This window comes from Gymnoscopelus microlampas (assembly GCF_963454915.1).
Source record: "Gymnoscopelus microlampas genome assembly, chromosome: 6".
Taxonomy (NCBI): domain Eukaryota; kingdom Metazoa; phylum Chordata; class Actinopteri; order Myctophiformes; family Myctophidae; genus Gymnoscopelus; species Gymnoscopelus microlampas.
The window spans coordinates 20,939,663-20,964,868 of record NC_139943.1 but is presented as its reverse complement, the minus strand read 5'-3'; the positions used below and the strand labels follow the sequence as shown (position 1 = coordinate 20,964,868).

General features: G+C 41.5%; 2 protein-coding genes across 4 annotated transcripts in view; both read right to left on the bottom strand.

Moving 5' to 3' along the window:
- Positions 1-15,268, bottom strand: part of LOC311047666 (carbohydrate sulfotransferase 8-like) — a 69,654-nt gene extending 54,386 nt beyond the window's left edge. Inside the window, exon 1 of one of the 2 annotated variants that reach the window (XM_084060463.1) lies at positions 14,918-15,268. The gene's annotated coding sequence lies outside the window, so the exon portion shown is untranslated. The remainder of the gene's footprint in view (positions 1-14,917) is intronic. The other variant, XM_084060464.1, reaches the window with a different exon arrangement.
- Positions 15,269-18,852: 3,584 nt separating this feature from the next.
- LOC311047343 (uncharacterized protein) lies at positions 18,853-21,719 on the bottom strand. 2 transcript variants are annotated; one of them, XM_084060030.1, is made up of 3 exons: positions 21,521-21,719; positions 20,570-20,737; positions 18,853-20,102 (listed from the first exon to the last, which is right to left on the bottom strand). In XM_084060030.1, the coding sequence occupies exon 3, from the start codon at positions 20,046-20,048 to the stop codon at positions 19,086-19,088; it is 963 nt and encodes a 320-aa protein (XP_083916156.1). In that variant the 5' UTR covers positions 20,049-20,102; positions 20,570-20,737; positions 21,521-21,719; the 3' UTR covers positions 18,853-19,085. The 2 variants fall into 2 exon arrangements, with proteins under 2 accessions (XP_083916156.1, XP_083916155.1); XM_084060029.1 differs by having other exon boundaries at positions 20,570-21,719.
- Positions 21,720-25,206: the final 3,487 nt, after the last annotated feature.

Here is a 25,206-nt window from a genome sequence, read left to right as displayed (position 1 = left end):
AATCAATTGTTTTTCTTTATGCCCTTAAACCAGTTTGAGGGCAACTGAAAGAAATTCAAAGAATGAATGATTTGTCTATAATGATGACTCTTGCTATTATGTTTGCTTCAGTTAAAGCACAAATAGAGTTTGCCACTCTCCACTATGTCCATCCTTTATCGGCACTATGTTTAGCAGTATATTTAGCGTAACTGTATGTAGCCTTTTTCATTGCATTTTTCTTTCCACATTATTTTACTTTCTCATTATTCGTTTACTCATTAATTTTCTTGACACATTATTATGAAATTATACTAAATCAGTCATTTATTGCCTCCGCCAGGTCGGATGGCCGAAGCCCGGACGGGCAAAGGCTGGAGACAATGTTTTCAATCCTGTCCGTCCATGTGTCTCTGAAGAGTGCACTTTTCTAAGTCTATAAGTCTGTTACTTGTATTGCGTTGGTATGAAATGGATAACAATCCCTTAAAACTCAAGTAAGGAAGCTTTTATAAATAACACTCACATCACCTACAAACTAAGCAAGGCCACCAATATTCCTCTCCAGAAATGTTAACCAGGGTGAGAAATTAACACCAGCTCCCACTCAGGTGGTGAATGTGAGTCATTTGACATGCATTGTGAATCTGTGATCAGGTGAATTCATTGGTTTACCATACATACTGTACACGTTATCAGTTACAAGCTATAGCAGGCAAATTAGGTGGACACAATGACACCACACACAAGCACCTACAACACAGAAGGACTGGGCTGCAACGCCTGTACCTACGCATTCTCCGCCTGTTATTTTGCTATTGAGTTTTGGTTGTAGGCCTGAATTCTGAAATCTAAGACTTCCTATTCTTCTCTGGTAGTGATTACTTTTCCCTGTAGTTCAGACAAAGGTTTTAGAATTGATAGTCCACTCCATGTTCCCTTCCATAATCAATGTTAATTCACTTTTGGCTGGTAGATGCACTAGCTGCATCGATCATTTGACAGATTGGACAGAAACAGTGGCACAGCATGTGAAAAGAATCAGATCCCCTTGATGTCGGTTGGTTGTGGATATAGCTGGGCATTGGACACAAGACAGAGCAGATGTTAAGAGCCCAGTTTCTGTGCACCCTGCTGGCCAATGATTAAATCCCATCAGAACTTTTCTGTGCCTCTCTTTAGTTTTCTCCCTCCCAGCTCTACTACCAATCCTTCTAAAATCTGGGGTCTTCCATGTTTTTCAGGCCAAGGAAGGACCCCTTAGCAGAGATAGACACAAAGCAGGGACACCCACAAGAGGCTTTCAAAGCTAGCACACCATATTTAGCTCATTGTCACATCAATGTCAGTTAACTGTTGAGAGATTTGAGACTAGCTTGGAAGTATTCCACTGTTTTTTTTCTCTTCCTTTTAAGTGACAGGAGTTGTTGCCAAGTGATGCTGCAGCTTTGATGGCATAGATTCGTTTGACAGCACTATCATCAGTGTTGTGTAAATTAGACGTTTTTTGTTTGTTTGTTTACACATTATCATTGCTAATAATAATATGTTGTTAATGTGTATTTTCAGACAACCCATCCACCCACCAACCATTGCCCACCCATTAGGCAATTTTAATATAGGATATATATGCAGAAAACGCAGCGCTTCACGCCGCATTATCAGCTCGTCTGATGTTGTCAGGGTTATTGCTGTGCATAATAACCCCGTGTGACACTGTGTTCAGGTTTTGGTCTCCCTCCCTCTCCTCCTTCATGTCCCTCTTCCTCCCCTCCCACTCTCCCTCCCTCTCGCTCACTCTCCGTCCTTCCATCCCCTTCTTCACTGATCATGCTCTAGTCAGAAGTCACACACAACAGAAACAGTTAGACTGACATTAACCGTTACACAGGCTTAACAATACTGACTTGCGCTGGTGTCAACCACGTACGGCCCATATATGGGCGTATTTGCACTGACGTTAGGCAAGACCAGTCCATACATGAGCATATCTGTGACCCGTCACAGACAACGGCAAATTGAAATACATTTTTTGAGAGTTAAAGTTTTCTTCCCCCCTACAATCCTTACTAGATTACAGAGACTCTATATTTGCAGCATGTACATTTTAGTCAATGCTCTTATCCAGAGTAATGTACTTTGTCCAACAGCAGAATATACAATATACAAGTCCTAGAGTGGCAACATTACAAACTACCAATAATGACGCAACAGCAGCAGAAGGACTGGACTTCTGACTTAACTTTAGTCACTTTCATAATGACGTTTTAGAAATTCAGGAAAATTTGGGATTACTGAAGAGATCAGTTTGCCTTGTTAAAATTATTTTAGCACGGCAAACTGATCTCTTCAGTATTCCGAAATTTTCCTGAAGTCATAGTAACAATTCACGATTAATGTGCAGTGTAATAGAACAAATCACACAATCAAGCTCTTTGTTTGGTCTCTCAATCTCTTTCATTCACAGTGGAATGAACTGTAATGAACTTCATAGCCTGCATGCCACCATTCAAATAAAAAGCATTTGAGCTTTTGATTTGAACATTTTGCAGAGATCAGTCCAACAGCAAACTCTCTCACTCTTAGTGGATTATGATTACTATACGTAAGGGCATAAATTTGGTCTCAACATTTATAGGGACATAACAACCCACCCAATGCATGCTACACAAGCACAGGTTAGTCCAAAATAACCAATCAAAAGCCATGCCTACACTGGAAATGTGCACTAATAATAGCTCCAAATCCCTACCCTACTTGTAGCTGCTGTTCACGTATTAGGAGGGCAGGGTGAGACACCAGCACCAAGGACAGGTGATTTTGATTAATCTAACATGTTAAAAATAGAGTTTGAAGTTATAATGGGTTTGTATAGGAAGGGGGCGTGTCTGATAAAATGAATATCAAATATCTAAATACTGAATCAAGCAACTTAAAAGCTGTCTGGGTAGACGATAAAACGTTTTTTTTTTTAAATATCCCTTTAACTTTCAAGGACACAATTGTGCAATCTCAACGTGCTGCACTGAGACCCCGATTCCAAGGTAATGTTGGTGATATAAAGTTTTGTCAATGGATGTTTACCATCGGTTAGCTTGATGCCAGTTTTAACAAAGAAGCAAATTTGCTCCCAATGAGAAACTAGTGTACAGCAGTGTCTGATTAGTTAATAACATCTTTTTGTTAGCAATTGTGTATTTAACTAGAACGGTCACCTCACCACCCTGCAGTATAACAAGTAACACATCTTCTAACTAAACACATGCCTTGCCTTCCATCAATATTGCTTTTTCACCAGTCACTTTTCATAAACTGAGCATTGGGTTCTTTCTAGGTGGAGTCTTGGTGGAGAAATAAACCACCTACAATGCAAAACTCATAAAACATAACATGATATCCAACCCTAATTTCAAAGTTTAGTACTATGGCCAGGGCCGCATTAACCGTGGAACTTAGTGGAACTTGTGGTCCACGGCCCGTAGCCTGCAGGGCCCTGTGAGAATTGTGCATTTAATTTTTGTGTATTTAAAGAAAAAATGTTGATTTATATTGGTCAAACAGAACCGAATTAGACCCGAATTAGACCCGAATTAGACCGAATTAGACCCGAATTATTTCGCGCCGCGTGCATGTGCGTGAAATTACGCCACTGGGGGGCCTTTGATTTTGTGGTGTTCCACGGGCCTGAGGGGTCTTAATGCGGCCCTGTATGGCATGCAAGTATAACCAAAGCCATAATTCATGTGATGGAAAAAAGTACAGTTGTATCTCTTGTTGATCACATTCTTAGAGAATGTGTATATATAGCTTATTTTGTATGTGTGTATACTTGCGCGTACACACACACACACGCACACACACACACACACACACACACACACACACACACACACACACACACACACACACACACACACACACACACACACACACACACACACACACACACACACACACACACACACACACACACACACACACACACACACAAAGCTTCCTAGAGTCAACTATATTGAGTCAACTATATTGCCTGACCCCTGACCCTTCCTGGCTGAGTCTTCACTCAGGCGGAAGGAGGCTTTCATCAGGTCTGCCAAGGAGACTGTACACAGCTGAGAGAGGCTGGCAGCGGCTGGATTAACATGACAGATGGAGTGCACACTGAGATCAATAGCTGTCTGTACCTTCCTCTGTGTGGGTGCAAGTTGATGTCCGATAACCTTATGGACAAACATAGCACCCTTTACAAAACGGACGGGTCACGAACGTCATCCATCATCACACACTGCATCCACATAATGCTACATCCCCGAGGTGGGTCATCAGCACTCTGAAATAGGAAACGATTGCTAATATTGAACGTGTCGGTTGTATCAATATTGTGACTAGAGCTACAACTTCATAATAGTGAGTCAGCGGGGAACAGTTGGAGCTTTCTGCAACGCAGAATTATTTGATGTTTTTGTTTTGATTTCATGAACATGGTGCTGAATTGGAAAGAGAGATATAAATAAGAACACAGGCAAAATTTCAACTCTATAGTACATATGGAGACCCAGAAATGTCAGAAAGGATGGTGTTTTTCTTTTTGCAGCTCTACACTTCCCCCAAGCAAGCACATTACTTCTTTTGTCTCAAAGACGCAATGAGCATTGGGCAAGATGCAGCATTCTGTTAAACCCTCTCTGAGGTGGTGCAAAAAAAAAAGGGGGCTTGTAAATTACACTGCAAAAAGCTTTTATAGCAACTGTCACTGTTACCCCTCCCCCCAATTCCTGATTTAATAGCTGACCCATCTTAAATGTAATGATATACAAACTGCTGGTTAGATACTACAGTATACTGTGCTATTCTAGGTTACAGTTTGACCTTATACACCTCAGCTACATGCCACTGTCTCCTGTAGTACGATTATGGTTTCATCAGAGAATGAAAAAGGGATTAATCTACTTAGCTCAAGCTGAGGGGGGCTATGGGCCCTTTATTGTGGTGGAGGTGGTGGCTTACATTATAGTATCAACTCGTCGGATTTACAGATTATATTATATTGCTGATAAAAGTCCTTGTATTCAATCAGTATACTGTAGGTCTCATAGTAGGTCAACATATTTCAGTTGGAATATTTCCTTAAAGAATATAAGCTGACATCCTTGCACTGATATCGCTTTGGAACAGCTACTACACGCAAGGCAGCATTGAGATGGAATGGAAATAGATTTCAAATGTCACTCACTACTCTCTATATCAAAATCCATGCCTGTCGGTGATTTCTCCACAGAATAAGCGGACAATTTGGCCATTTTCACAAACATAGCTTACATACTTTTGCTTTTACTTAGTAAACTGAGGGTAATGGTATATACTGTACTGATTTTAGGCTAATTCCCACCGACGTCGCCACAGCGGATCATCAGTTTCCATCTGGTTCTGTTTTATGCGTCTTCCTTTGTGACTCCTGCCACCTGTATGACGTCTCTCACCGCATCCATAAACCTCCTCTTGGGCCTTCCTCCTCTCCTCTTACCTGGCACTTCCATATTCAGCATCCTTCACCCAATGTACCCCTCATTCCTTCTTTTCGCAACTCAACCTCGCCTCTCTTGTGTTATCCTCAAACCTTCTAACCTGGGCTGACCCTCTAATGTAGTCATTTCTGATCATGTCCTTCCTTGTCACTCCTAATGAGAATTGTAGCCTCCTTAATTCTGCCACCTCCAGCTCCGCCTCCTGTCTTTTCGTCAGGGCCACAGTTTCCAAGCCGTACAGCACGGCTGGTCTCACTACCGTCCTATCCATCTTCCCTCTCACTCTTGCTGGTACCCTTCTGTCACTGATAGCTCCTAACACTTTCCTCCATCCGTTCCACCCTGCCTGCACTCTCCTTTTCACCTCTCTTCCACACTCCCCATTACTTTGGATAGTTGACCCCAGGTACTACTTAAACTCCTTCACCTTTGCCACCTCTTACTCCCTAACTGTTCCACTGTCCTCTCTCTCGTTTTGGCACACATATTGTCTTACTCCTGCTCATTTTCATTCCTCTTCTCTCTAGTGCATGCCTCCACCTTTCCAGGCTCTCTTCAACCGGTTCCCTCGTCTCACTAAATATCACCATGTTGTCCGCGAACATCAGTCCACGGTGCCTCCTGCCTGACTTCATCTGTCAACCTGACCATAACCAATGCAAACAAGAAAGGGCTGTGCCGATCCTTGATGCAGGCCCACCCCGCCTTGAACCCAGCCCGGCACTCCTAGCGCACCCCTCACCACTGTCATGCTTGCCGATACCTAAACGGCACCAAAACCGATACTTTTCCATTTTAAAAAAGGAAGAAAAAAAAGAGTCAATGACATTAATGGCTTAAAAGAAATATCACAGGGTTGATCTCATTACCAATTACCATGATTTTGAAAATATTTTATTTGTATTATTTATTAACTTAGTATTTATATTTCTTTCTGGTGGACAATGCATAAGTGTATATGGTGTGTGATATAAACTCTAAACTTAACCATAAACACAATAATCACTGTTTGATTCATACAAAATCACTGATACTTAACAGAAACAGATGGAACCCTAACGCTAACGGGACTTATCCGAAAGAAGAGAAGATTTAGTGCCTTAGTGCCGTTCCCCCGCCAAGATGCCGGAACGGCCAAAAGCGAGGATTATGTTCTTCACATTGGCCTCAGGCCTCATTGCCTGGGAAAGCAACCTGACCTGGCGGGCATTTGCGCTCTGAGGAGCGGACTTTTCGTCTGCTATTAGTGAGGGGAGGAGGGGCTGGCTATTGTGGCTGAGTCTGTGGAGTTTACTTTACTTTATCTACAAAAAACCTTCATAACAAGACACAGGCATAAGCATTTAACAGTTGGACTTAATTTGTGCTAATTCTCTACATTTCGCATCGATCAGCATTTGTGGCATTTGTTTTGAAAATATGTCCACTGCTTGATCAAATACACCTACCATCAAAGGATTTAATCAGCCCTCTCCCTGACATCATGGGTTAATTTTGAACAATTTACAGAGGTCAGTTAATACATTTATATTCGAAAAGCTGTATTATCTAGTCTAATATGGAGCACCTCATTGCGGCTGCAGTGCAGAGTCTGTCTATTCATTATATCTGATGGACAGCTGATCGTCAGGGGGTCCTCTCTGTAAACTGTGTATTTTGGGCCATTCATCAATCAAAGAAACATGTTTACATTATTGAAATGTGACCCACATCTCCCTCTTTATGCAGGAAGGGTGCCTGCAGTTGTGATCCCCATAGCACACAGGCATACGTTGACTGTCTAGGTAACGTTTTGCAACACCGAATTCTATGTTGCACCGGTACCAGATTGGTACCGAGAACCGGTATCCAACCCTAGTCATGCCGTCTTCATACATATCCTGCACCATTCTGACATACTGTACTTCTATGCCACTCCTGACTTCACATTTCCTTTCTTCGCACCCTATCATATGCCTTTATTAGGTCCACAAAGACTCATGGGTCGTTACAGACGGGGAGCGGTGGACGCGGGCGTTATCGCTCGGATTAGCGGGGATCACGCCGCGATCATGGTTGTTTTGTCCTCCTGTGCGTAGCGGGGAAGACCACAATCTAGCTCTTGCGCGCGCGTGTGCACAAACGAGCACGAGCGCGAGAATTTCACGGGCTGAGCCTGTTCGCCTCACTGCCCCTCAACTTCTCTGCACGTCCCAAATAATCGCATGCGTCTCATTGAAAATGGCGTGTTGGCCACTCCCCGTCTGAACCGACCCTAACTCCTTCTGTGCTTCTCTATACTTCTCCATCAACACTCTCAGGGCAAACAGCACATCTGTGGTGCTCTTCTTTGGCATAAGGTTTAAACACATACTGCTGCTCGCTAATTGTTACCTCTCCTCTTAGCTTCCACTACTCTTTCCCATAGTTTCATGCTGTGGCTCATCAGCTTTATACCTCTGTAGTTACTACAACTCTGTACATCCCCCTTGATCTTGAAAATCGTTACTACTATACCATTTCCCACTGTTCAGGCATCCTCTTGCCTTCCAAGATTTTGTTGGAACAGTTTAGTGAGGAACTCCACTGTTGTCTCTCCTAGACATTTACACACCTGTCATCTGGGCCTTCCCATTTTTCATCCTCCTCATAGCTGCCCTCATTTCATCCTTCCCAACCCCCCTCACTTTCTGGTTTGCTACCCCCCCATTATCCACCCTTCTCTCCCTCTCATTTTCCTCATTCATCAGCCCCTCAAAGTACTCCTTCCATCTTCTCAACACACTGTCTTTGCTCGTTATAACATTTCCATCTCTATCCTTTATCACCTAAACCCGTTGCACATCCTTCCCATCTCGGTCCCTCTGTCTAGCCAATCTGTACAGGTCCATTTCTCCCTCCTTGGTGTCCAACCTCTCATACAACTGCTCATACTCCTTTTCCTTAGCCATCTCTCTTCACCTTACCCCTCATCTCCTTGTACTCCTGCTTACTTTCTTTGTCTCTCTGACTGTCCTCTTTCTTCTTTGCCAACCTCTTCCTATGCTTTCTTGTACTCCCTCATTCCACCAGGTCTCCTTGTCTTCCTTCCTCTGTCCTGAATTTCACATTTATCATAGTTCAATTGAAGGAGATTAATTCAGCAACCTGATTGCCACTGGGAATGCACAAGTTAGTGTGTGCGTAGTGCCGGTCCCAAGCCCGGTTAAATTGGGTACGGTTGCAAATTGGATACGATTTCCATGCCGGATCTATTGCGGACCGGATTACCAACAACTGCCACCGGTACTGTACAACAGGGTACCGGCGGAAAGTCTGCTACTGTTGGGCGAAGGAGGAGAGGTGGAAGGCAGTTTCGGAGACAGCAGGAGAGGAGGAAAGGTAAGAGAAGGGGGTGAAAGTGGGTACTTTGACAGGCAAGGGCAGAGAGCTAGCTGATGGACAAAGAAATCCACAATTTGCAAAAAAAAAATGGGGGCTTACCCGTTGTACTATTTGGGGGTCCTTGGCATGAAAACGTTTGAGAACTACTGGTTTAGAAGGCATTTGTAGAATCGGTCTCAGGTCTTAATGTGTTATTAGAATCCGTGGTGCCAGCACCTGCCCCTGGGGTCAAGTGACCATTGTTTTGAAACATCATCATTATTCCACTACCACTTTTTCTATAGATATTGCTTAAAAGCTGTGAGTGAGTTTGGAATGGGTACTCTCACCATATGACATAGGGTTTTCGATTCATGTAGAAAAGTTCCATGTTTAACATAAGCCTAAGGGAGTTTTGTGTTTTTTATGTCTTCAATTACCCCCTATCTCAACCATGAATTCTGAAGCTTTCTTTTCTTTTCTTTTTTTCAGTCAAACTCTTCTAGAGCTTATTGAGAAATGCATAGGCTACAACTTTAAATTCAAAGCAAATCTGATGATGTCAAAAAGATGATTAGTGAATCTGGAAATCTTTTTTTTAAGTCACGTTCTATATGTTCCGGATGAAGAATGAAAAACTGCAGCATATTATATACTTCCGTAAACTATGCTTCACAATAAACCTATGTGTTATACTTTAAGCTGCAAGAACATTTTTAGCTCCTGACAGATGATGCTCCTCTCTTTTTTTTAAATCTTTTTACGTTTTCTATCATTATTCTATTGTTGTTATTACCTATGCTGCTGCATTGTCTGAAGGAAGCCAAACCAAAATAAGTTTTACTCTTATGTACCTGTAACCTTGAACCTTTTTAAAACCTTTTAAAACTATTTGGGGTCATTTTACTTGAAGCATCCTGTTAATTACCCTCCCTCAACATTCGTGACATAGTGAAATAAGCTATAATAAAGAGTCGTACCAAAGAAATTGCACGTTTGGCCCTCTACTGAACTCTGAGGTATTAGAGCCTAATAATTTCAACAAAAACATTTCTTCTTTTTCTTCTTAAAAACTACAATAGTTTGAGCAGATTTGCCCCGTTTTGTCATGGCTCAGTCTTTACACCTGGGTCATTGAAGCTTAGCTGCAATCAAATGAAAGGCACATTTTCCCATTCTCAGCTGCAAGTACCATAAAATGTCTCTCTGTAATTGGAATAATATTACTGCAAACACCTCAGCATCAGTCACAAGGTCTATGCGTAGAAGACCTCAGAAGCAATTTCACGTTCCATCTCGGCACTAAAGGGATTCAGACGCAACTAAAAAGAAACTGAAATGTCATGCTTAATCAATCACTATAAATATATATATATCTTTCGTTTTTTGGCAATATTACCAATATCAGAGAGTAGTGTAGAGAGACTGAAAACCAAGGTCAGAGAAAAATGCAAGACATGATGGGAGTCAGATTCGAACTCGGGTCCTCACGACTCACAAAGAACATATGTGTAGTCTGTGCACCAACAGATATCACCCTTACAAACAGTTTGTCATGAAACCTTTTATCACTGGACCCTTTATCAAGCATTTAGCATCCTGTAATTTACTCTGCCCAATTCAAGTGATACGATTACGGTATGTAATCTCCATACAATCACAGAAGCTCTGACAGCAGAGAAAAGATTCAGCCATGAAATTATATCACAGAAAATATATAAAGGGCAAGTCACAAACCAAAAACATTCAGCCTGATCATTTATTCAAACAATCCTTTCTGCATCCTGCTGTTGATGCACTCTTAATCAAAAACCCTTTCAGGGTATTAATAGATCAAACAACTGGAACAGAAACCAACTGACTGAGTTGATAACCACCTCATGTTGAGCGTACTTGACACAGTGTCTACATGACAACCTAACGAAAAAACAATTAAGGGAAATGACACTTAAACACCTAAATCACTCTCTCCAAGTGATTCTATCTCCAATTAGGCTTTCAGTGCTCATCCTCAGAAAGCCTTCATGGACTGACATTTCCATGGTGTAGTCATTAAAACTCCCATCTCTGAACCTACCAGTGCCCACACTGCCCTAGGTTCAAAGTCCCTTCAGGTATGTCTCTCTCGTGCTGTTTCAACTCCCAGCTTCCCAAATGTCTATATTAATGAATACAAATTACTAAGGGAACTGGACATCCTATTCTATATTTAACCACTAATGGCTACTATATATACTTTGTCATACGACAAATAGAAATAATAGCCAATCTACAAGCTCACAATGTATTTTGATGTGATGCATTATGGGCTTGAAGATCTGTTATTTTTTTTAAACAAAAAGCAAGATATTTTTTTTAAATGTTTGGATATTTTGAACAAAAATAACAAAAAGAATGGTATTTACAATTTAGCACTAAAGCTATCTCAATAGGGAGAAATAACTACAGCAAAAACTATAATTGCATAGCGACTTGTTTGGAATTGTCACTACCACTCTCCGTAGAAGCTTAGCAGCCATTAGCATACCACTAAAAGATGCAATATGGAGATCCCTGGAGTCTTGTTTCCCCAGAATGGAAGGAAGCAATTACTAACAGCCTTCCATATCAGGCCTGTTCAAGTCAGCCTCTGCCCAAGGGGAAAACAGGGTAAAGAAGGAAGAAAAAAAACAGTGACAGTAAAGGTCAGTCAAAGGAAGCTATGGTTTTAAGGGAATTGACCTCAAAAGAAGGACAGAATCCCTTTTGGGAAGGTACGGGTGTCTTTAATATATTATTAATGGCTTCTGTCCCTTAAATAACTGCCCTTTGTAGATGATGTACTTGACACTACCGGTGAAGAATCCTGGTGTGTGGTTTTTTCTCATTAGTGAGGGGGGAAGGATAGTGTTTCTCTGAGAGCGTGCTCAGATTAAAGGTCCTTATGGTAATTGAATCCTAATGCTGATTTACAGAACAGTGTACATCAGAGGGAGGGCAATTGAAATTGAGCGTCAACTCAGTGTGCTAGTTAAAGCCACAGGCTCCTATTTCAGGAAAGACTAATTTATAGGGAACAAAACAATTTCCTCTGATTTTTGGTGTTTTTGTTTTAACTTGATGAAATATCCTGTATGTAAATCAGTATTCCACCTGTTCATTGTCTCCGCCAGGCCGAAAGGCATGGCAAGAGAGTATGTTTTACCCTCCGTCCGTCCGTGTGTGTGTCGATGTGTGTGTCCGTCCGTCCGTCCTGTCCGTGTGTTACCAGCTAATCTCTGGCACCGTTGGCCCGGTCGCTGCGAAACTGTGCACACACACTCCCTGGATGCCAATTCAGAACCTCTGCCTCAAATTTGTCACATGGGCCTGTTATAGCGCCACCTGGAGGCCGATTTGTGCAAAACCCATTTTTTTTTACATTACTCCTACAGATTTTATCCAAACGTCAAGCAAATCGGTACACAGTATCTCTATAGTCATGTGATCAACACGGATCTGTCCGATTTCCCATATTCCATCCTCATTGGCTAAGGTTTGCTTCCAAAATGTGCAGGATTGGTCCGTTCTGAACAAAATGCCTCAAATCATGAACGCAGCTTGGGATTTCCGTGGAATTTCACAAACACATTCCCACTAGGCCAAGGAAGAAATGCCACCCTTTTTCACATTGGCCTGTTATAGCGCCACCAGCAGGTCTAATATAGCAAAACACATTTTTGGAACAAAATGCCTCAAATCATGAATGCAGTGAACGACCTAAGAATAAATGGCACCCTTTTCACATTGGCCTATTATAGTGCCACCAGGAGGCCACAATAACGTACCTGACCTGGTGGAGACCTGTGCTCCGAGGAGCACTTTTTCTAGTTGACATTATTTTTGTCTGATAAGCTAGATAAACTCGACTAATTAAATCAAAACCAATAGATATAATTTCAGTGCTGTGTTAGTAGATTAAAACGTTAAGTTAAGTTAATCAATCAGGCTAATGAAAGCAGTGTGACAAATGAACACATAATACTGTATCTCCTCAGTGAGGTTGTATGTTACTGTCATAGCGTAACCAGTGGGATTGATGTGATTGTATTGATACCTAGGGCAGAGATCAGCAATAGCTGAATGGGTAGAGAGGCTGCCAGGGAAACAGAAGGTCCCAGGTTCAATTCCTGGCCCCAGCTATGTGTCGAGGACTCGAGGTGTCCATGTAACCCCTAACTGCTTACTGCTCCCCTCGAGCGCTCATCAGAAACATCTGAGCAGCCATGAGCTCAGTGAAGCTGAAAACGTAATTTCCCCCATGGTATTAACCCCCCCCCCCATTAGGGACCAGGGTTTAACTAACCTTCTGCAATATCCAATATGATTTATTACTGTATGACAACAAGATGGATAGGTAGACAAATGGGTAGGTACAGATCGGTTGATCAATCGATTGATGAATTGAATACATAGGGAATACCCCAGGACTTTTTAGTGTTATTCTTTTAGCCTTAATGTCTGACTGTATCACTGTTTACATTTTTGACTAATAAAGTATTCAATCAATCAATACAAGTAGGCAGAGAGTAATGGAGACCTAATATGGAGTAATGGGCTACTGTATGTCTGTTTAAATTGTACAATAGTGACATTTCTCTACAAGGACACTTGACATTTTACTACCATAAGGATATTTGTTTGTTAAAGGTTAAGAAATCACAAGAAAACAGGAGCAGTTCATGACAACTTGATGAATGACATGTATTAGGCTAGCAGGCCAACCTTTCTCAAGAGTGTGTGCACATGGGCATGCCTGCTCACACTCTATTGCAAAGTGGGCACACACACACTTTGGGAGCTAAGTGCACAGATTCCCAGGCCCCAGGGTGTGCTGTGAGGTGCACAGGACAACCTGGGCTATTTATAGCTGCAAGGAGAGAAATAATTCAGTGCGATCTCAGAGCAGCTCATTCAACTCTCCTCCTTGACAGAACAGATGAGGAGAAACGAAAAGATTAAACCCTTTCTCCTGTCCCTCCACTACGCAGGCATGACAGGTGGGATATGGTATCTGTTTGAAGCTTTCATGGCTCACTCAGTCCCCTTGTGTGGGCTGTCAAAGAGAAACACTTTGCAGATATGGATATCTTCCCAGTGAATAGTGCAGCACAGGCAAATCAAGAGAATTTTGATATCTTAATCTGAGCCAATTCTCCACTGCCTGCATGATTCCACATTCGTCACTGCCAACAGACATTGCCCCATAAATATATGCAGTTTAAATTGAGTCTTACCCAGATTAGCCTAGTTGAAATTTGAGGGGGGACCATCTACAATAAGCCTTTAGGCTATCTGATCAGGTGCGGCACAAAGTAGGCTAGGTACACAGGCACAAAATACCCAGGCACAAAAATACTGCATGAACTGGACAAAAGCTGAGTTACAACTTTGCCTTTTGTTTTTGGTACAATTATACATTTTAAACTTCTAAAATGTCTGCATTTTCATGGCAGTATTAAAGCTATAACTTTATTCAGAAAATAGTTAATTATGTGAAAAAGATTGCATAGCCTATTTATCCCAAAGCTAATATGACAACGTTACCTAAATTTAATTATTTTAGAATTTCTTGGTGGAAAATGAAAAACATGATGGGTTAACACAGTGGTTCACAAACTGTGGGTCGGGACCCGCAGGAGGGTCCCCACATGATTTTTTTGGGGGGGTCCCCATGATGACAGTAAAGTCAGTGACAATTTAAGGAATTTTTACACCTTTTTAATACCTAAAAAAAAGAAGGAAAGAAAATTTAAAAAGACCATTAATGCTTCAAAAGTAATCAACAAATTATACTATAAAAACTGGTAAAACATTGGCCAAATTGTCAAATAATATAAGAAAGAGGCAAAATTGTGAAAATAGAAGATCTTGATTGACTATTTTCACAATATTAATCTGTGGAACCGAGTCAAAATAAATGTAATGCCTAAAATTCCAAGTGCTTATTAGGGTCGTTCAAATAAATATGGTTATTTTGGGGGGTCACAGCCTGAAAAGGTTGAGAACCACTTGGTTAACAAATAAACAAACAAACAAAGAGTGCCTCATACCTTTGCAGCTCTCACCATGGACGCTGTGTGTGAAGAGTTTTGCTCGACCGTGTAAACTCCCGTCCCAATTGTGCTGTGGTTGTTGGATGATGACAGGTTCTCCTCGGCAGAGCTTCGATCTTAGCCTTCCTACTTATGTAAGAAAACTCCAACTGCAATCAATTGTGACAATTAGCAGTCAGCAACAGTGGCTCGTGTTTAAGTCTCGTATAGGTCCTCCTCGTTCCACGACGTGGGACAAAACTTAAAACAGTGTGTGTGCATGGAGGCAAACCAACTGAGTTGCTTCTGGTCTGAGGCGCAGCCAGGTTTTGTGTGTTGCTGCTATGTGTGACCGTTAGCGCTTCTTCTCCTCTCCTCCCTGTACTGCTTCTATTTCTTGCTTTCCACGGGCAGTAGGTCCCGTGGGAGAGGATGCACGGATACTGCCGACACTACTGCCAGGCAACGGCACTGCTGCCTGCACACAACAACACACTACTAGCTTCTTCAAAGATGAGGAGCATAAAGGCAGCAGGCACATAGCGCAGGTGGATGCTTGCACAGGAAACAGTGTGGAATAAGAAAACAAATGTTTTTTTCACCATCAGTCTAATAATAGCCACTGTCTAATTGAAAAGACGAATGGTGTAAAATGACGCAGCTTTTGCCCATTATCTTGATTAGAATATAGTGTTTTAGGGAAAGGTAGCCAATTTAACTTATAAACCAAATGGGCAAGTACATTTACTCAAGTACTGTACTTAAGTACAATTTTTTTTAGGTATTTTTTTTTACTTTACTGGGGTATTTCCAATTTTCAGTAGGTTGCTTTTACTTCTACCCCACTACATCACATACCAGAGGCAAATATTGTACTTTTACTCCATTCATTATATGACAACTTTAGTACATACTGTAGTACATACATACTGTAGATTTTAATTATTAATACAAAACATGCATTAACAACTTCAGCCCTATGCATACTTAGGCTATTTGAAAATAGCAGATCTACAAGCTCACAACACCTGCAAAGCGACACGTTCTGAGCTTGTAGCTATTATCAAAGCATTTTTATACATTTGGAAACTTGTAAAATGGGACATTCTGCAAAATGAGTACTTTTACTTTCGGTACTTAAGTACTTGAATACTTTTGTACTTGTACTTCTGTTTGTGAGTATTTCTACATTGTGGTATTGGTAGCCTACTTTTACTTAAGTACATCATTTGAGTACTTCTTCCACTGGTTTTAGGGTAGCCAATTAATTTACTGATAGACCAAATGCATAAATGAATGCTGTTGTCGATTTGTCATGATGAGTGCCAACATTTGTATACATTTGTTTGTTCAGGTAGGTGATGGCCGTTAATTTCAGTTAATTAGTAACAACAACCTTCCTACTTATTGTTTAATTAATGGCCTGAAATAAATTTTAAAAAAAAACATTCCACAGGCTGCCATGTATTCAGGAAGACTTTAAATTGTTTTAGATTGCCCCCTGCTGGTTTAAATTGGGACAACAATGGCAGGCACTGTAACGGTTTACAATGTCAGTGACAACTTGCCAATAACCATTGTCTGCGGAGAACCCAGAGAATGTGACTCAATTGGAGTTCATTAAATTCAGCTCAATGGCATCTAATAGCCAAGGGGTTGGAATAATAGATAGTGTGCTTCTCTATGGTGGCACATATTGATCAAACTTAAAGGCTAATTCAACTGGTTTGGCTGGTTGAAGCTACAGGGAGAAACAGACATTAACGGCTGCCTTTCTGCCTCATATTTCACGCCAAGTATCCTGAGGATAATGAAAGACTGCAGCGGCCACTGCGTGGCCTTTTGACGATATGATATTGATTTGAACGAAAGATGGAAGCAAATCTGTCTTACCAGATTTTAAATAGCCTAAAAGCCTTAGATTTTCTAGCACTGTTCCCCCCATTGACATTTCAATAACTCATTTCACTTTCATTGTTCACAAATTCAGAATAAATCAAAAAGTAGAAAAGAACTCAAATTCGATAAATCTTTAAGTAAACCTGTGCCTTGCTTTCCTGTTCCTCACATTTATGGTGCAATAGGCCTATAACCCATAACTGCGCCTAGTTTTAGTGTGCGGCCTGATTTGTGCCAGAGAGTAGAGAGAAAAAATAGGCTAGGCCTAGCCTACTTGCTGCTGCTGGACAGGTCAATTATGTTGTTCTTCAAAATGTATTTTCAACGCTATATGTTACCAGTTTTTACTACTTTTAAAATAACATAATGTAATATTGTTGTTTTCGTACTTCGGCTCTATTTCTAATAATCACGACAGGTGAAGGGTTACATTTACAAATTTATCTTGGTACAAGTTACAACACAACACAAACGAGGAGGCGGAATGTCCGACTTTACGACCTCATTATCCACTTGGCAGGCCATCCATCACGTGCTATTTTCGGGTCAGATCCAAAACCTAAAAAACTATCACCTAATTTGAATGAACGAGGTAAGTAAAAGGATTCCAGCAAGAGTGTTGCTTTTTTTTTACCAGAAAACCAACTTATTCAATTGTAGTCTGATGGGATTAATGATGATTCCTGTTTTATTTTTATTTTTTTACAATAAGTGTTAAATAGCTCTATATTACCAATAGTTGCTATAGTGTTTGTTCAATAACAGGGGTCTCCCCCCCCCCCCCCCAGCTCTTTAGGCCAAACAGAAAATGTTATACATTTTTAGGGGTATCAATTTAATCCAATCAGGAGAGATAACTCATGTAGGATAAGGGATAACCAAGTGAAATTGGAAATGATGAAACAAACAAATGAGAAAACACATTGAAACACAGGCTGATAGTGATCTTCTCTTCTCTCTCCTAATTTGATGAAGTGGGCCAATGGAACCCACCTGAAAATGTATTTTCTGTTTACTAAAGTGCTGGAGAGACAGGAGACCCAATGTTAGTGAACAAACACTATAGCAAGCAATGAGGACATTTCAACCATAAACTTTTTGTATTAACAAAAAGAATGTCACTCATACCACCTTTAATCGTACAAATACATTTTTCAGAGGCAGTGTGGAGGCTAGATAGTTCAGGTCGAAAATGTCACAGCCACTGTGGGTTGCCAGTTATCAGTTCCAAGTGAGCTGGCTGAGGGCAGGAGCTCCCAAATGAGCTTGCAGGTCGATGGGGAAGCCTGCTACTGCCATCTATAGAAAGGTTTGATTGACACCTTGCCTTTTGTAGATGTAGATGTGTTGTAGACCAGTTTCGAGCCGATAAAACTGAAGCACAGACTGTGGATGGCGCTGGACAGACCCAGGTTGGAAGAGATTGTTCATGGAGATCAACATGTGGAAGTCAAGGAGACATTTGACCCATTGTCCCTCAGTCCAAGTGATATATCAAGGTGATTCTAACAGACAGACATTTTGTTTGCAAAATGTGTTATTTTGTCATTTCATGTCTGGATACAAACTTGTTTTCTATCTTCTAAACTGTGTTGAAATTTGTATCATTGGTAGGGAATTATACACAGAGGAATTGAGAAGCCAAGAGTGTCACTAAGTAACTATAATCCGGACCAGTCTAATCACAAATATAATGTCCCCGCAATGTGAATTTCCTTTGCAGCATTTCTAATTCAACCTAATGACATCCTGTGCTATTTATATGAGTTGAAAAATTACAGCCCACCACACACAGTAGGCAAACTGGTGGCAGGGTTTTGACTTTGACTGCACGCCCATTCTGTTTTTGTGGAAAGACATTTTGCATGTTTCGTTTCACATTGAGCCAACAAAGTGGGCAACCATTCCTGAAATACATGTAAAACATGTACAGTACAACAGTAGGTCTATGGAATAGACAAATTAAAAGGTTACAACAGAGAAAACAATTAAGAGACTTGATGAATATTACTGCAATATTACTTTATTTAGACAATCGTGGATTTAGGCTATATTGACAGTTCACACTTACAGTATAATCACTCGCAATAATGACAAATGTTTCTGACAATATAAATAAGGTCACATTCTGTATTATCTTAGCTTATTTGGCATGGCATTTAAAATTAGTTTGAGAAGTTGAAAAAATAAACAGCACACATTTTATTACTAAACACGACTTTTGCCTAGATCCAAAAAGTCAAGACACTATGAAGAACTACATAACCTAGAGTCACAGTGCAGATTACTATTCTGCCTGTATTTTAGTGTTTTGGTTTTGTTCTTTATCCTTCTTCCTGCAGGCTAACTGTCTGAATCGAGACAGATAGAACATCGGCCCAATGTACAGGCCAAAGTCTGGGAAGGCCAGGAGCACCTGCAGGACATTGCATTGTGTGACACTGGCTGGCCCCTTCTGGGATTTTATCACGGCCATAAACGGAAGCATGACCACAAGTGGTGCATACGCCACAAATGATGGTACCATAACTGCCAGAATATTATTTAAAGCCCTTCTTTTCAGTGGCACATGGGATCCTGAGACCTCACTTGGCCCACTTTGGCACAGAACCCGCACGATACCGATCATACTCAGCAGCATGAGCCCGAACATCAAAGATATAATGAGGGCCAAGTATATAGTCATGGACAACAACCCCAGGAAATAGGCTAGCAGTGCCACAACAAGGGTGAGAACCCAGCCACAAGCACACAGTACAGCACGGTACTCCCATTTACCAAGCCTCATATAGGCAACGGGGTGGGCTGCGGCCAAATAACGCTCAAAACACATGAACGTTAACAACAGCGGGCAGCCAAATAAATTGAGGGCAGAGAGGGCTTCCAGAATGGATGTAGCCACTTTAGAGAGCTCATGCATGGTGTCATAGATGCCCAGAGGCAAGCAGAGACAAAAGAGTATGTCCAGAATGGAGAGGTTGACTCCAAGTACCTCAGAGGCTGACAGTGCTCGCTTACTGCTGAGCAGTATCCACATCAAGCCTGCATTGGCTGGAAGGCCGGTCACCAGTATGAAGATGTTGATGCCGAGCAAAATCATTGAGCCACTGTGTAAGTGACACTGGTAAATTATCTCTTCAATGTCACTCTCTGAAAAGTCAAAAAATGAGAAACCACCATAGGATGGGGGACTTTCCACGCTGCTGCTGCCATTGTTGTTCACAGAAGATGATGTACTGTTGTTACCCATTGTGATTCTGCTCTGGTCATGCAGAGTTCTTTGCTGTGAAGAGTGACTGGTTCACTGTGGATCAGATGGTCATACAAATGAGTATCATCAAAATAATAACATACTCCTGCTTTATGAAATACACAAACCACACACACGCACGCACACCCACGTCACACACACAAATACTCATGCTATATGATATCAATATTCAAGGAAGATTATATTTAAAAAAAGATTACATTGAACTATAATGTAGTTATAGTTAATGAAATCTAATTTTAATGTAGTCAATAACATTAGTTAAGATGTTGCCAGCTGTTAGTCTATTGGTTCTGGTTCTGCTGCAGAACCAGAACCAATAGACTAACAGCTGGCAACATCTTCTGCTTCATCATAATACTAAATTAACCTGTAACAGACCATAATAAACCAGAGTTCTCAAAAATGTTCTTTAATTTTCAACTTGGCCCATTTAAAAAACGATTAATTAATAGCTATTAAGTGATACAGACAGAAGAAAAAGCTGAGTTTGAACTGACCTTTGGGACAAGAGGAAGATGGATGGATGATGATTGCAAGGTGATATGAAGTGTTTCACTTGTGACTTGTCTCCCCTCTTCATCCTTTACATTTGACAGAGATATAGTCCCGTCTCCCGGATGGAGTTTGCATGTACACCTGTGATGGTCCAGTAGACTTGACTTAAACTGTTGACATGTTTACGAGGAATTTGTCAAACAACTTCCATCATGCAAATCTCCCCGGAAAAGTTACATTTGCGGGCAAATTCATGACAACAATGTGGTCTGGACATTTTGCCTAACGAACGCACGCATGACATGTGCTATAAGATATACGAGACTCAAAGATTGCATTATTCAAATGCTCATATAGGCTATGCAGTGAAATGTTTGTGTGGCAGAGGCAGACCCCACCAGACTGTGCTAACAATGTAACATAGGCTACAGTATAAGGTATAATACAATTACGGTTAAAACGATAATGATAAAATGTATGGTCTGGGTTCAGGTTCAAGTTCAAGTAGCCTATTTTATCACTCAATTATGATAAGCGTTTCTTCAGGTTCAGTGTAAGATACAAGGCTACACAGTACCAAGCCGCTTTCCAGGGTGTGGGGAAGATTAATAGATGCACCCAGATTCTGAGAATGGGAGTTATGGGACCAGCCGCTATAGGTCGTCACACTGCAGGCCACTGGTTCTCGACGTGACGTCCATGGATCCCCATTGTGTGGAAACTAAGCCTGGTGTCGCGAGATTAATCAACACACTGGGGTCCTTGGGGGTTTTCTGGGGATCACCACCCAGCTATGATTCTTTACCAAAGTTTACCAAATTGACTCTAGGGTCTGTAATGGTTACAGTCAGTATTCCAAACGGTAACAGGACAGATGGGCACCAAAACCATCTGGGCACTAGGGACAACTGGGCACCAAAACCATCTGGGCACCTGGAAGAGTGGGCACTTACGGGTGGAGATAACTGGTCACCTGGAGAGGTGGGCACCAACACCATCTGGGCACCTGGACGAGTGGGGACTTAGGGGTGGAGATAACTGGGCACCTGGATGAGTTGGCACCTGAAGAGGTGGGCACCAGGACAACTGGGCACCAAAACCCTCTGGGCACTAGGGACACACAGGGCACCTGGACGAGTGGGCACCTGAATTAGGATTCATGTTTTTAACTTAGCATAGGGTGCTGCTTTGTTGTTGGTAAGTGATATTTAACCCACTGTTCTTTAAACCCCCAAACACAACACAACAACTAGGTCAAAAGTACAATATTCAGTTCAGCATTTTTGTTTTATTCAGTTATTTTTTCCCCCTCTATTTTTTAACAGTAGGCTACTCATTTGTATTTATTTTTTTTAACAGTAGGCTACTATTTATCTCCATTTTTCTATCATTAGATAGTGTACTGTTTAGCTATGTTTTCTCTATATTAACGTTTTTTTTTTTTTTGGTATCCTTAATTATTTTTGGTATTTTCCAATCTTCCCAATTTGTTCAGTTTTTAACAATAGGCTAGGCTACTTCTATTTTGGCAAATACGCTCTTATATTGTACTTTGAAACTCTGTTATAATTGTACTTTTGACCCCAGTACTATTTTGGAAAATAAACTCTTATATTGTAATTTTGACCTCGTTGTTGTGTTGTGTTTGGGGGATTAAAGAACAGTGGGTTTACTTACCAACAACAATAAAGCCGCATGCTATGTAAAGTAAAAAAAAACACGACAGACACGAATCCTAATTCAGGTTCCAGTTATCGCCACCCCTAAGTGCCCACTCGTCCAGGTGCCCACATGTCCCTAGTTCCCAGATGGTTTTGGTGCCCAGTTGTCCTGGTGCCCACCTCTCCAGGTGCCCAGTCACCCCGAAAATACGGTGCCCAGATATCCCTAGTGCCGAGACAGAGTCAAAAGGGAGAATCCATAGAGTTGAGAATCACAGCTGTGTTCCGTGAGCAGAAATAACGGCGCAGAAATAATACTTCCGGTTGACGATCTCTTCAGAATAAGAGTACCCTCTAGAGTAAAAAGAAACCATTGAAAATCATTGAAAAACGGTTCATTTGCACATTAAAACTATAAATTAAGCATTTAAACGAAGCTATATAACACATATTATGTTTCTGTGTAACAAAAACGTTTTTTAAAACATTAAAACATTATCTAAATGGATAAATGCTGTTCAAAGGACTGCATAGCCTATACAAATTGGATACTGGACCGGAGACGGCTGCCGATGCCAGCACTTGTGACATACACACGCGTTCAGGGAGACCCCCTCTACAACGCCACACTCTCCGCTAAGCGGGAGAGGTGTAAAAAAAAGTGTGGCGGGCCGTCCAGTGAGGTCAGAGGTCAGAAAAGTGCCCTTTTCTGCCATTTTCAGACAATACTGGACACTGGACCGGAGACGTCTGCCGATGCCAGCACTTGTGACATACACACGCGTTCGGGGAGACCCCCTCTACAACGCCACTCTCTCCGCTAAGCGGGAGAGGTGTAAAAAAAAGTGTGGAGGGCCGTCCAGTGAGGTCAGAGGTCAGAAAAGTGCCCTTTTCTGCCATTTTCAGACAATACTGGACACTGGACCGGAGACGTCTGCCGATGCCAGCACTTGTGACATACACACGCGTTCGGGGAGACCCCCTCTACACTGCCACTCTCTCCGCAAAGCGGGAGAGGTGTAAAAAAAAAAGTGTGGAGGGCCGTCCAGTGAGGTCAGAGGTCAGAAAAGTGCCCTTTTCTGCCATTTTCAGACAATAGTGGACACTGGACCGGAGACGGCTGCCGATGCCAGCACTTGTGACATACACACGCGTTCGGGGAGACCCCCTCTACACTGCCACACTCTCCGCTAAGCGGGAGAGGTGTAAAAAAAAGTGTGGCGGACCGTCCAGTGAGGTCAGAGGTCAGAAAAGTGCCCTTTTCTGCCATTTTCAGACGATAGTGGACACTGGACCGGAGACGGCTGCCGATGCCAGCACTTGTGACATACACACAAGTCCCAGGAAGTGCCACAGAATATCATCAGGAAGTTTTAAAGCATCTTCTGTGTATACAGTACTGTTGCGTTGACCAGTTATTGATAGATATGTGTGGATACTCCCACAAAACAGACATGGCTATGGACAAGCCTTGCTTCTATTTCAGTTTCCCAGTTTGACATCAGAATAAAATTTCAATACCATTAATAAAGGCACACACCAACATCTCGTTCTGTGTCTCTCTCCGTTCCTGAGATATGACTGATGTAACATTGACTGTGACTATGATTGTGACCTTGAGCCATTTTTATAGGGCAGCCTAGAGATAATTTCTACCAAGTTCCATGAAAATCTGCAACTCTCTTCTATCAGGTAATGGATGTGGAGCCATTTCAAAATGTGTGACATTTTCAAAGAGAACTCTGGAACTAATCTGAACAAGAATCAAGAGGGATTTATTTGTCACTTACTCAATACAGGTACAAGCAGTGAAATGTTGGGAGCTGTTTCTACAGAGACTGTGCTAACACAACCAATGTCTTTTTAAAATTATAGATAACAGAAATAAAATTAAAGTACAGATGGAATGGCATGTATGATAAACCTCTTAAAACATCTATGATAATCTGTAGCAGCAGTGCCAAATGTGCAAAAATAGAAGATAGCAACGCATTGCAGGCTTGCAGGCTTATGCAAAGGCTAAAATGTAATTAGATACCATGTTATGTAGACAGATGCCAGGCCATTGTTGACCTGGCATCCTATAGTTTGAATAGTTTCAATGTAGAGATTATAGATTTCTTTGGGGGATAGGGGGCTGTTAGACTGATGATTCTTGGTTTACATATGATCCTAGATTACTGTTTCTATGCATTTGATGTATTACCTTGCTTACTGTAAATCGCTCTGGATTAAGAGCGTCTGCTAAATGCCTAAATGCCTAAATTGTAAATCGCATTGTGAGCTTGTATATCGCCTATTTTAACTATTTTAAAATAGTCCCAGTCCCACACGTACAGTCCCAGTCGGAAAAGTGTCACCTGGTACTACCAGGTGACCAATTGACACTTATTTGCACAATGTTATTTACACTTATTTGCACAATGCACTGACAGACAAATCTAACAACTCTCAAACCCATAGAATCCCTTTACAAACAGACATTAAAAACACTTGATCAAAAACCCAACCGTTACCACCATTGCTGTATAGTTCAAAAGTATAATTTATTTAATTTTGATATCTTTAAACATTTTGCAGATGCCTGTCTCATTTTTAAGGTTTTAAATGGGCTTGCACCTCCACCACTAAAACAGTTCATAGAGCGAAGGGAGAGTGGTGACAGAACAACAAGGGCAACTACCAGAGGAGACTGTAAGGTGCCATTCAGACGGAGTGTGTTTGGTAAAACAGTCTTCTCTGTTAGAGCCTCCCATCACTGGAACAGTCTTCCTACCGAAGTAAGAGAGACCAACAACTTTCTAACCTTCAAATTCAACCTTAAAAGATGGCTAAAAGCGGGGGTCTCCCTGAACGCGTGCGTATGTCACACGTGCCCCCGCAAATAGCTGTCTCGTGTCCAGCGCCCAATTTGTGAAGTCTATGCACTGAAAATGGCTGTTTTCTGACCCCTGACCTCACTGGACGGCCCGCCACTT

Bases quoted from the DNA above. Each gene is read 5' to 3' on its own strand.
- LOC311047343 (XM_084060029.1), bottom strand. From the start codon at position 20,048: ATGGGTAACAACAGTACATCATCTTCTGTGAACAACAATGGCAGCAGC.